Below are 13,379 nucleotides of genomic sequence, written 5' to 3' on the forward strand. Positions count from 1 at the left end.
GAAAAATAATCTGCTCTCTGAAGATATGGCTCGGTACGAGGGGCGAGGCGTGAACGGGCTCAGCTCTCCAGAGTCATGTCCAGAACTGGTCAGGGAGAACTGGGCTTCCATCTGAGCCCTGAAGCAATCAACACCTACCTGCCCTTCCGATCTCCTCTTTGCTTGACTTAGCTCTTACTTTTGGAACTAAATTTCTGCTTCACAAAATCTTTTTCAAAGAAGGCAAGGTCAAGGTGACTGGAAGCAAAACTGCCCAATCCCCAAGAAAAACATGCGTGCCTTCCATTCTGCTTCAAGGGAGGAAGCAGCCCAGGTGCTGGACCCACTGGGAACCTGCATATACCGCAGAGGTGTCTGTCCTGGAGGCCACAGTATGTATTTAATGTTACTCTCAAAGAGCAGAACCAAAGGTCCCCAAGTAAATATTCAACATCGTCCCTTTCCTGGGGCTGTCTTCTAGAATGGTAAAGGTCGTGGGGCTCTGAGAATCACTTTTTATTTTGAAAAGAATAAGATGAAGATGAAAAAGAAGAATTATGATATCCTGTCTTTAGGAGAAAAGAAGGAAGACATTATATACCTCTTATCAGATTCCAGATAAATAGGCACACACACACACAAAAAAATCACCTTTCGAATTTCAAGCAAGTACTTTCATTCCAAACTGATTAGTAAGTCCAAGACAGGAAGTATTTTGACAAATGTGACCAGAACTAAAGTAAAACCCGGGAAATCTGGAATAATCAACTCTTTGATTCACTTGCAACATTTTGCTATGGAAAATGTAACAGAACCTTAACCTTTCTTTCACAAGGCTTTTAACAAAGGATCTCACTCAGGAGAAGCCCATGATAAAATGACTCTCTTCCATACACACGGACCATTTATCCTGGGATGATGGCTGTATGACAGCATGAGGTAAACACACTAATCCTACAAGTCAAGTAGTAGCAGCTCCTATCTTCTTCACCTGACCCTCAATATCAATAGATGTTATTATCCCCATTTTACAGATTGGGAAATAGAAACTTTGCTAAAATCACAGAGCAAATTACAAACATTACTTAAGACAGAACCCAAGTAGCTTAAAAACACCTCCCACCAGCACAGACTTTGCCACCTTCCAAGCCAACCTATCACACCATCATGAGTTTAGATATTAATACTTTGTAACAATTCCTCACAAAGGTCGAGTGGTCAAAGGCTTAAAAATCACTTATTATAAGTGAAAGATCCTGCCAAAATTGGAAATTAGAAAGCAGTGCAATATTCCAGGGATCTATATCCTGCACTGTTTATACCTGGGGTATACCAGGTCTCCATGTGTGAATTTCTTCAGCAGACAAGAAGCCAAAGCCCCCCCAGAAGTTCAGGAACAGTAACACCCTCTTGGAGGCTCTATTCATCCCATGGTTCCGAAGAGCTTCTTTCGAACAGTCTGGGAGTCTCAGCTATGAGTTGAGATGCATCAGGAGTTATTCTCCCCTGAGGGAATCAGTCCACAGTTCCTGATCTTCATGCAAGTTTTCTTTAGCAAGAAACATGCATTTCATGTTATCTTTGATGTTGAAGGGCACTTGAATGGTAAGGACTAGTGTTTGGATGTTACAGTCTATGCCATTAAACATCTGGTGCAGAGCGTCCGATGCCAGGACACAGCAATCCGAGCTAACCCAGTCTTCACCTGTTGCTCACACCTCAGAATCTGTGGCGGGCCAAGCAGTGAGAAGCAGTGGGAAAGACAGGAAGCTTCGCTATTTCAGACGTGAGCATTTTCAGCGGGATGTCTCATGCAGTCTTGACTTGTCACAAATCCAACTTCTTCAACTGCTCATATGTCACAAAGAACTGCAAGTATTAGTTAAGGCTGACATCTTATGCCATCTTAACCCTAACGCATCCAAACAGACCCACAAATAGCACACCTCCTAACAAATATTTCTGGGCAGACCACATGCCGTGGACATGATTAAACATGAGGGGCTCCACCCTCAACCACCCCAAGAGATCTCCCCACTAACCTTCCCAAGGTCAGCTTGTAAGAGACAGACCGCAACTGAGACACATAAATCCCCTGCATCAGCTCCAAAAGCTTCTAAGATTACATCCACACTGCTAGCTTTTCTGACTTTTGGGAAGACTTTACAGAACAGTAAATTCTGTGAGAAAGAGAAAGAGAGCAAGCCCGGGGAGCTCTCCTCCAGGGCTGCCGGTAGGCAAGCTTGCCTGGGAGGGAGGCGCGGATAAACAGGATGGTGCAAACTGACATCCCCTGCTTTATAATTCTGTCCTTTCACTTCTAATAAACTGTCTCTTCCTTCCTGCCTCCCACTTTGGCACAGAGGGAAAAGTGCTAATCAGCCAAATAATTCTGGAGCGAATTACTGTCTATCCTTAGGCACTCTCTGAAATAAGCATTCTAGAACACGGCTGCCAAACCACATCCTTCCCAAGGGTGGCTAGGGATTGAAAAAATAAACAAATAAATAAATCCTTGTCTCTCCCTCTCTCTGAAATCATAAACACTCTCAGCTCCTAGAGCAGAGTCTAAAGAAAAGGTTTTATTGATACCATTGCCTTTCAATAAAACCACCATTAAACCAAGTTTCACAGTGCCTAGCAGAGACTTTATACCTCCTGAAAAAGAGACTGAATAGTTATTTCTTGAATCAGAGGAACTTAACAGAGTAAGAACCTACTTCTAAATTATAATTAATAACATGACAGTTTATATAAACAACATTCTTCAGCTATATATTTTTTCAGATCTACTGCAACAGAAAAGGATACAATAATATTCCAAGGACCAAGTCTCAACCAATTTGGCCAAAACCCTTTATACAGAGCAAAAAACCCTTCATTCTTCCATGTCTGTTATAAGGGAGGGGGGAAAAAAAGTTAACGTCCAACTTTCCAATTATGTCAAATATGCATTAATAATTAGTAGCCAGACTGAACTGCTATGTTTTTCTTAAAAACAAAATTCTGTTTGGAAGGGCTATCTAAGAAATCACAGCCCTCTGCCTCTTTTCGTTCTTTAAAGGTTTCTGCATAGGTGAAGACTAAGGCTCTGTACCAAACTATCCCACACCCAAAGCAAACAGCAGTTGGATGAATAAGAAATGAGATTTAATTCCAACTAGAGTCTTCTGCCTCCTTGCCATGTGGGCTTACAGCAGGTCAGAAATTAAAAAAGGAGGTGACGGCAGTAAAGACATAATTCAAGAGTACCACTATTTCATGTTGTTGGATAGATAACATTAAGTATCTCTGCTTCATTAAAGCAATATTTGAAGTCTAGGGATGTGCCAGCATCATGCCGGTAAACAGCAACCACAAAAATGGTCCCTCATCTTTGGCTGCTGGCAATCCAGTAGGGGAGACAGTCACAAACTTTCATCTACTCAGGAACAGTAGGCCCCATTATTTAAACTGAGAATTAAGGTAAGATTCATATGTTCCTTTGAGAGATGTCTGAATGAAGGATGTTCATTCCAGTTCGACTTAACAGGAAGGTGATATACTCTGGAAGGAGACACAGTTCTACTACAATCACAGAAAATATGACTATTTTCTCACGCTTCACAGCAGAGCAGAGATATAAGAAAAATGAGCTTTCATTTCTAAGTATTCATTTAGATTTTGTATTTAAAAAATTAGCCCCTGTGTGGCAAAAACTCTGTACCATCTCAAGACTTTAGAGCGTCACTCATCTTAGTTATATCAGCCCTCAAAATTTAGATACTCCTTTGGTTAAATAAATACAAATATTTGTTTGGGGGGCTGTTTCACGGATTGAAGCAATCCACTAGTCTTCTTCAACAGAAGACTAACTTAAATAAATGTGCTTATTTCACCAGTGTCCCTTATTATTATACTAACAAGGTTTTATTATTATGTCTATACTTATTATAAATCTATGTGATGTTTCTACATAACATTATTCCAGGCACTGTGCTAACTATTTTGTAGGTATGATCTCAATGATTTTTATATAATCCTGTGATGTAGGTGCTATTATTTATTGTCCCATTTCACTTGTGAGGAAACCGAGGTGTACAGAGTCTGTACCTTGACCGAAGTCACACGATTACAAATGACAGAATCACAGGTTCATCAGGCTCTAAACCCTTGTGTTTTTAAATCCTGAAAAGAAACTCTTCAGAAGGCAACATGGAAGCCAATGAGCCATGAAAGGCATTCACAACAGCGTACAGACGGGCATCCCCGCTCACCTGTAACAAGCAATCCAGGGAACCTGTGTAGCCAGGGCATCTGCCATCTCGAAGGACTCTCTGATTCATCATACGTGTTCTCACCACATCGACAGGGTTTGAGGCCAGGGCCCCTGCCAGCCCACAGGTGAAGCTTGAGCTATAAAGAAGAGACCATTTGAAAAATAAAAAGTTTAATACCCCTGAGCTGCAGCCCCTACTATCAAGGGCAGGAAACAGCCTCCTCCCAAACTAGGTTAAAGTAACGTGTAACAAGATGGAATATATGAGAATGAGGCCCTTATCTAAATAGCTGCACAGACTTCTTAAACACCAGCATTGTTTATACCGGCTTATAAATTCCAGGCTCGGCTAAGAATACTTTTGAGGTTCTGGAATGTCAACGAATCACAGAAACAGGAAGGAACGTCCTCCAAGGATGATCTATTTTATCTATCTATTCACCTACAAATAGGCATCAGAGTAATTTTAGCCATCTCATAACTACAATGGTCTTAGAGATCAGAGAAAAAGATTTCCTCACTGTAATGTGATGCCCACCAGGGCCCTGGGTTCTGCTAAACTTTCAGTCACAAGACTACCATAGACCAGCCCTGGTATCAACTAACTCAGAGTAGGGTTTCACAGCTTCAGCACTACTAACATTGTGCAACAGATAATTCTTTGTTGTGGATGTCTGTCCTGTGCATTGTAAGATGTTTAGCAGCTCGCTGGCCTCTACCCCAGTAGATGTCATTAGCACATAAGAATCAGAACAGTCTCCAAAACTGCCAAATGTCATAGAAACAGAGAGTCAAAAAGTGGTTGCCAGAGTTTGGGGTTGGGAAGAAGTTGGTAAAAGTGTACAAAAATTTCAGTTATGAGATGAATAAGGTCTGAGGATCTAATGTATAACATGGTGATTATGGTTGACAACACAATATTATATATAATTTCAATTTGCTACGAGAGTAGAATTTAAATGTTTTCACACAGACATAAAATGATGGATGTGTTAATTAACTCGATGAGGGTAATCATTTCATAATGCATACGTGTATCTAACCATATTGTGCACTTTAAATATCTTACAATTCTACTTGCCAATTATACCTCAATAAAGCAGAAAAATAAAAAAATATAAAAATAAAAAGCAAGCAAGAGAATGCCAAGCAGGATTGTAGCTGTATAATAAAGCACATGTAATATACTTTTGTAGACATATTTGCATATGCATAGATAACACCTGAAGGTACATATCAAACAGTTAACAATGGCTACCTATGTAAAGGGGTAAGGACATACTTTTTCCTGGTTTACTTCCGTATCATAATTTTTCAAATATGAGAATATAATACTTTTATAATAAACTTTCCTTAAAATGTCTATAAATTAGCAGCAAATTTCTACCCTAAGCTCATGCACACCTAAAATATTAATTTTAAAATCCATAAACATACAGGAAATGGGTATACACAGTGTCTCCCATCAAGCCGGAGAGAATCAGATGCTTCTTGGTGAGGTCGTAGACCGGCAGCTCCACACCAACAACAATAGCGGCCCTCTGAGCTGTAAGGGACACGCCCTGGGTAAAAATATCAATAATAACAAGTCAGATATCTCTCCCCTACAAACTATGACCAACTTTTACGTTTTCCACCAACAACGATAGCGGCCCTCTGAGCTGTAAGGGACACGCCCTGGGTAAAAATATCAATAATAACAAGTCAGATATCTCTCCCCTACAAACTATGACCAACTTTTACGTTTTCCTGCTGGTAGGTAGAAATGTAGAGTGAAAGAGTAGAAAAATCCAGACGGTAAGAAGTCAGAAGCCCCAAAGTCTAATTCTGATTCTGGCACTAACTGTACAATCTTGACCAGGACGAGTCACCTCCAGAGCCTCCGGTTTCCTTGTATGTATGGAGAGGATCGGACTGGATGACCTTTAGGATCTAATCTACGAGATGACAGTCCCTAGAATACTAGGAAACAGCATTCCATACCAGCGCTTGCCTAACGGTCTTCACTTAAGAGCCATGAAACCATACAGATCAAAAAATCCAATGTAACTATAACCTCTTCTCCATAAGAACTTAGGGGGAAAAAAAGCAAACAAAAAAAGTATTCAACCCTCACAGAATTTCTTATATACGAATTTTTCAAAAGGGACTTTAAAATCACGACACACTCCTTATGTAAAATCATGACATGTTTTCATTTTACAGATTAAGGAAATTGAGGAAGAAGATCTCTTCAAGGGCAGATGTCATCCTTCTTCCTTTACTCCATTATACCATTTGGATTAAATAAAATAATAAAAATAGGAAAAATAAATTTTTTTTAAATGGGAAGAACTAAGTCAATTGGGTCTGTTTTTCAAGTTTACCTTCCAAAGTCCCCTTGTTCCCTCCTGCTGGTAGATGTGGATGAAGTTGCCTATCATTCCTCCTTGAAGGGTGCTATTTTGTGCTTGCATCCGAATCTAGAAATTAAAGACTAACGTGAGAAAGAAACTAGCATGTTTCTCCCCAAATGCAGACTTAAAAAAAAAAAATTATTCAATTTGTTGTTTATTAACCATTAAAAGAAAACAACGGAAATATAAATATTACTACAATGCTAGTTTAAATGGATCAGGATTGGTTCTTAGGCACTTTAGAATCAACAAAAAGCATCTAGTAGAGTCCAGTTTTGCATGCAGTAGCTTGTTAAGTGTCAAAAAGAAATTTTTTTTAAATAGTCTTTTGAAAAGGAAAGAAAATGGCATATCTCCCTCTAGGTTACTAAGTAGGAAAGAGAGAATATCATGGTTAATTCTAAAGATTTAACATAATTAATGAGTATCCAGTGTACCTGGCAGCACCAAGCATTGGCAAGCACATTTCTTAAGTTAGTTACTCCAAGCCCTATTATTTCCAACCAGCCAAACCCTAAGGTATGCAGATGTGCTGGCCAAAGGATGGCCATGTGATGTCCGTCACACTCTGTTACACGGGAACTTACAAGTAAACTTTACAACAGCCATGAAATTCACATGACCAATATTCCAACATAAAAATAATGTTTGATGTAGCTCTGCATTTTTAAGAATAAAAAGGGCCTTCTCACTAAAAAACTGGTACCTTATTTTGGTTTAGGGAGCACATGCATTACCCTCTAATTCTAAAGGGAACTGTTATTGCCAGGCTAACATGAGAAAACAAAATGCAGGAACTGCCTTTCCATAGCCCTGATATACATTTAAGAGGTTAAAAGGAGTGTGGATATTTTTCTCTAGCAATTTTACCCCAGCACAGGGTAAACTTAGGGCAAAAGGGCCTGGTACTTCTATTCACACCGTGTGTAACTGTAGTGCACCCAACACCCTGCTGCTTGCAATTTTGATGTTGTTGGAATCTCCTATTAGATTGAAAGCTGAAGGTGGGGTCCTTGCCTGACTCTATTTTTTTTTTTTTTTTTTTTTTTTTTTTGCAGCACGCGGGCCTCTCACTGTTGTGGCCTCTCCCGTTGAGAAGCACAGACTCCGGACGCGCAGGCCCAGCGGCCACAGAGCACGGGCCCAGCCGCCCCGTGGCATGTGGGATCCTCCCAGACCGGGGCACGAACCCGTGTCTCCTGCATCGGCTGAAGGTGGGGTCCTTGCCTGACTCTATTTTTTTTTTTTTTTTTTTTTTTTTTGCAGCACGCGGGCCTCTCACTGTTGTGGCCTCTCCCGTTGAGAAGCACAGACTCCGGACGCGCAGGCCCAGCGGCCACAGAGCACGGGCCCAGCCGCTCCGTGGCATGTGGGATCCTCCCAGACCGGGGCACGAACCCGTGTCTCCTGCATCGGCAGGCGGACTCTCAACCACTGCGCCACCACGGAAGCCCCTGACTCATTTTTGGATTCTAAGCATATAGTACACCAACTGGTACAAGGTAGAAGCACAGTGAATGCTGCTTAAATAATAGGGGGAAGAAAAAGAATGAGGGAAAGAAAGGAATAGCTTGAGAGGGTGCGACCAATAACTCACACCTAATTTTGATTTTCTTTAATTAGTTAGTCCCTTGCCTTATTAGAGAAAGGATTTAAGAAGGCTGTATCCCTGGTATTGTTGATAAGGTCATCTAATGCATTATGTCTAATTGTAGTCATGTAAATATTTTCATTACTATTTCCTGAAATCAAATTAGTGGAAAACCTAACGCCTTCAGAAACAGTCATCAACAAGCTGCCTAGACTGCTGTAAAACTTGCAGTCCATCTATTTTATTTCACTTTTTATTTTTTGGCTGCGTCGTGTGGCTTTCGAGACCTTCTTAGTTCCCTGACCAGGGACTGAACCCACACCCTCAGCAGTGAAAGCCCCAAGTCCTAACCACTGGACCAATGGGGAATTCCCAACAGCCCATCTATTTTAATGAACCAATAAAAACAAGAGAGATTTTCAATGAAAAATGAAATTCAAATACATCTAAGCCTAATTTTCTTTTTTCTAGTTAATCACCAAAACCTCCAAAATCACCAAAGTCTCCAATAATGGGCCCTACTTGTGAGCGTATCTGTATCAGTGGGAAATCCACCTAGTGCATGTTTCTGAGTCTTCATGGCACTACAACAGTAAAGTTTCACACATACATAGTTTATGTTATATTCACAGATTTTCATTATCTGAATGTTGATTACAATAAGAAAATGCAGAGTGTGCCTGTAAGACCTAGATAGCACTGCTTACTTTCAAAACATCAGTTGGATTAGCAATGGTTGAGGATATGACTCCAGAGAGAATTCCGCAGACCACATTTATCAGAAGAGTTTCATCTGCAAACAAAGACATATTATTTGACCCTTCATACGTACAGGGGTCTTCATATGAGTAACTCATGTAGAGGTGTAATTCACGTACACATCACTTGTTCACTGAAGAGACTAAAGAAATACATGCTTAATGAATCAAGTAATTTTCAAAGGATTAAGGATTTTGCTGGCTGAAGGGATTTTGCTTAGCAAAATTTCTTGACAGCTAAAAAGGAATGTGAATTATCACCCAAGAGTAACCATGTGAATTATCATGGAAGTGAAACATAATTCACTTTTGTGTGTAAGTGCAGACCACTGTAATTAAGATGAGGTCATACACCAACTGGTAGGAGAATAAAAGATACCCTCCTATGAGATAAGGTGGAGATAAAATTTTAAAGCACATCATACATATTTAACATGAAATATACTGAAGCACTTTTAAAACATCTTTGCTCCTCTGCTCACTGCTCTCACAGAACAGTGACTAGTGCTTATCTCTTTGTAAAAAAGACAGAAACTTCTATGGATTAAAGCAAAGTCGAAGAATCAACCAGCAAGAGAATATTAGAACTCAGAGTTCTTAATACTAAGAAAATGTAGTCACTGCTTTCCTGAAAAATAGGTTATAACTCCTATGATTGTAGAGAACTTTAAGTGGGCTAGAACTACAACAACATACCCTCTAGTCTGGACATTGTGGAAACAAGGACAACTCATTAAGATGTTTGTAAGATTGCTTTAACTGTTACCCCCACTAAATTCAGCTGAATCTGACTTGCTTATTTATATAAGCAAGTATAATTCATTTAGATTTTACACCCAACCCAAAGTTCTCCTCCATAGTAGTAAAGACACAAATAAGAAAATCGATCCCAAACCACTTGGATAAAAAGACAAACAACCCACCTCCTGTCCACAGGTGGAAAAAGAATTCCCCACTCACCTTCTGGGCGCTCGACAAATAACCGCTTCAAGCTCTGGTAGGTGCCTATCTTGATGGTGCCATAGGAAGCCTGGCGCAACATCGCAGGAGCAATCCTGCCAAACCAACGGACAAAGGGACAAAAAAATTCTAAAAAACCACTTAAAATCCTCTAGAAGACACACATAGGAGACGCAATCACGTATCTGCCTTCCACAATCAAACTACACTAAGACATTTCTTAAGAGTTTAAAATCCAGCAAAAATATAGGTGGAGGACTTCCCTGGTGGTCCAGCGGTAAAGAATTCGCCTTACAATGCAGGGGACGTGGGTTCGATCCCTGGTCAGGGAACTAAGAAACTAGAGCCCACGTGCCCTGGAGCCTGCACGCCGCAACTAGAGAGAAGCCCGTGCGCCACAACGGAAGATCCAGCATGCCTCAACGAAGATCCCACATGCCGCAACTAAGACCCGACGCAGCCAAAAATAAACAAAATAAATAATAAATAGGGACTTCCCTGGTGGGTCAGTGGTTAAGAATCCGCCTGCCAATGCAGGGGACACGGGTTCGATCCCGGGTTCGGGAAGATCCCACATGCCACGGAGCAACTAAGCCCGTGCGCCACAACTACTGAGCCTGCGCTCTAGAGCCCGCGAGCCACAGCTACTGAGCCCACGTGCCACAACTACTGAAGCCCGCGTGCCTAGAGCCCATGCTCCGCAACAAGAGAAGCCACCTCAATGAGAATCCCGCGCACCGCCATGAAGAGTAGCCCCAGCTCGCCGCAACTAGAGAAAGCCCGCGCACAGCAACAAAGACCCAACGCAGCCAAAAATAAATAAAAATTTAAAAAAATAAATAAACAAATAAATAATTAATTTTAAAATATTTTAAGAAAAAAGTTTAAAAAAATTTTTTTTTAAAGGTGGGTTCTGGGACTTCCCTGCTGGCACAGTGGATGGGAGTCTGCCTGCCAATGCAGGTGACATGGGTTCGATTCCTGGTCCGGGAGGATCCCACGTGCCAGAGCGGCTGGGCCCGTGCGCCACGACTGCTGAGCTTGCGCTCTGGAGCCCACGGGCTGCAGCTGCTGAGCCTGTGTGCCACGGCTGCTGAGGCCCGCGCGCCTGGAGCCCATGCTCCGCGGCAGGAGGCCACCACAATGAGAAGCCCACGCACCACAATGAAGGGTAGTCCCAGATCGCTACAACTAGAGAAAGCCCGCACACACCCAAAAATAAATAAATAAAAATTAAAAAAACAAAACATAACAAAATAAAACAAAAAAGGTGGGTTCTTGGGAATTCCCTGGCAGTCCAGTGGTTAGGAATAGGCGCTTTCAAATGCCAAGGGCCCAGGTTCAATCCCTGGTCGGGGAACTAAGCTCCCACAAGCCACACAGTGGAGCAAAAAATAAAGTGTGTGTGTATGTATGTGTGTGTGTGTGTGTGTTCAGTTAAATGTGTGCAAGTTATTAGTTCCCTAAGTGATAGCTCAGCCCCTCATATTTATCCTCAATGAAAACGTACATGAACATGGAGTTCTATTTGCCCATTCACATTATAATGGGAGGGTTTTCCTTTCTCAGGACAAAGCACCTGGTGTAATCTGGCCTCTGTAAGCATCCTCCAGGGTTGCTCTGGAGCTTATCTCCCACCTCCCTGGGGGCCTGTTCCACTTATTCCCTCTCCCTCCTCCAGGACCCTCCCCACCCCAAAACCACCCTGTGGCTTTCATACTCGCAGGCTCTCCTGCCACACTTCCCACCTTCTCAGACTGCAATCCAGATTCCTTCCACCCTCTTCATCGATAGCGCCCTCACCAAAAGGGGCCCAAGGGACATCTCTGTAGCTAAATTAAATGATGCTTTTCAATCAGCATCTTATAAAGCCTCTCTGTCTTTCCAGTATTTGCTATGGTCCACTCTTTGTCCTGCTTGCAGCCGTCTCCTCCCTGAGCTGCCATAACTTCACTCTCTCCAATTCCTCTTCTTTCTCTGCATATCCTACCTCTGTCCTCTGAGGAACCCAGGAGTTCTGTCCTTCCTCTCTTCTCTCATGGCTCCACACTCCCCAGACGAGCTCATCTACTCGCATGGCTTCAACTGTCCAAAGAGTGATGACTCCTAAATTCGTGTTTCCAACACTGATCCCGAGATGCATTTCCAGCTGCTTCCCAGATTTTTGAATTCACACGTCCTACACCCACCACCAGAGCAAGGGCCTGACAAAACTAATTATCCTCCCTCTCCAAACAATCCGCTCTCCTCTTCTGTGTCCTAGACCAAGGAATGGCACCTCCATCTGCACACTGGCCAGAACCAGAAAGAGACACTAGCCCGTCGCCTCCTTCCCCACCACCCCTCATGTATGAGAGGTCGTACACTATGTCGAGCCTCTGCCCTAAACAGCCTGGCTTCTTTCTCTCCATCCCCAAGACAATTCCTCAGGTCAGATCCTTGTCTCTGCTTCCTGTGTGTCAGCCTGCTTCCACTGTCACTGTCTCTCTTTCTCCCAATGGCAGGCAGGAATTTTTTACAACGGAAACCTGATCATGTCAGTCCCTCTACTCAAAACCCTTCAGTGGCTTATGTCTGCCACAGGTGTAGTAAACTCACACGCTTACAGGTACCGGGCAGATGCTATGAGCGCGTGAAGCGGGCTGAGTCTAATTGCACACCTACACTATGTGAGTGCCAGAGGTTTGGTAAACCAGAGAAAGCATCCTTAACACCAGTTACTATTATCATTAAGTGACCCAATGTGGGCCCAGATGTCAGCTTTCTTGAGAAGATCGAATGGTTTTTATGTTCACCTTTTCGCATTTAAAAGACTGGCTCAACTGAAGGACGAAAACCTTTGGGGACCCGTGGGTGGGAGGGCTGTGAGACATCAGTCTGGGGTCTGGACCTGGTGTACTGCCCAAAATCAAGATGCTGACCTAGCACGACCCGAGGTCGTGCAGGTCCTGACTCCCTACTACAGCTCCAACTCCATCTCCTGCTACTAACCCCCACGCTAAAGCCATGCTGAATCACTTGCAGTTGCTAGAATGTGCCGTGCTCTCCCACGCACGCTACTGGCTCTGCGTGAACAGAGCTCCCCTCTGACGTCACCCAGCTCACTCCTCTTGGTCCTTCAAGATCAGATCCAGGGCCTCTTAGCCTGGGATTGATGCCCTGCCTCAAGCAGAGTCTAGTACTGGGCAGACGCCGCTGTAATCCCGTTCGCACATCTGCAGCCCCCACTCAACCACAGTTCCTTCAGGGCAGGGGCTGCTGCCGACTGCCACGTGTCCACCCAGATCCAGTCTCGGCCTCTCTGTGCCGCTCTGTGCCGAGGCTGGCGCCGTGGGTGACACCACCCGGCTCCCCTGCCAGCTGATTCCAGGCGGATTCAGCCAGGAGAAGATGGGAGGGAGGGAGGGAGGGAGGGAGGGACGGAGGGAGGGAGGGAG

At 43.1% G+C, this 13,379-nt stretch overlaps 1 protein-coding gene across 4 annotated transcripts in view; it reads right to left on the bottom strand.

Moving 5' to 3' along the window:
* Window positions 1-638: 638 nt before the first annotated feature.
* SLC25A30 (solute carrier family 25 member 30) overlaps window positions 639-13,379 on the bottom strand; it is a 27,210-nt gene continuing 14,469 nt past the window's right edge. For all 4 annotated transcript variants that reach the window (XM_024126012.3, XM_028497618.2, XM_007129784.4 and 1 more), the window contains 7 exons: window positions 9,943-10,037; window positions 8,932-9,017; window positions 6,604-6,699; window positions 5,675-5,799; window positions 4,236-4,374; window positions 2,791-2,871; window positions 639-1,848 (listed from right to left, as the gene is read on the bottom strand). In XM_024126012.3, the coding sequence (XP_023981780.1) occupies window positions 1,807-1,848; window positions 2,791-2,871; window positions 4,236-4,374; window positions 5,675-5,799; window positions 6,604-6,699; window positions 8,932-9,017; window positions 9,943-10,037 (664 nt within the window). In that variant the 3' untranslated portion in view covers window positions 639-1,806. The remainder of the gene's footprint in view (window positions 1,849-2,790; window positions 2,872-4,235; window positions 4,375-5,674; window positions 5,800-6,603; window positions 6,700-8,931; window positions 9,018-9,942; window positions 10,038-13,379) is intronic.

This window comes from Physeter macrocephalus, chromosome 13 (assembly GCF_002837175.3).
Source record: "Physeter macrocephalus isolate SW-GA chromosome 13, ASM283717v5, whole genome shotgun sequence".
Classification (NCBI taxonomy): Eukaryota; Metazoa; Chordata; class Mammalia; order Artiodactyla; family Physeteridae; genus Physeter; species Physeter macrocephalus.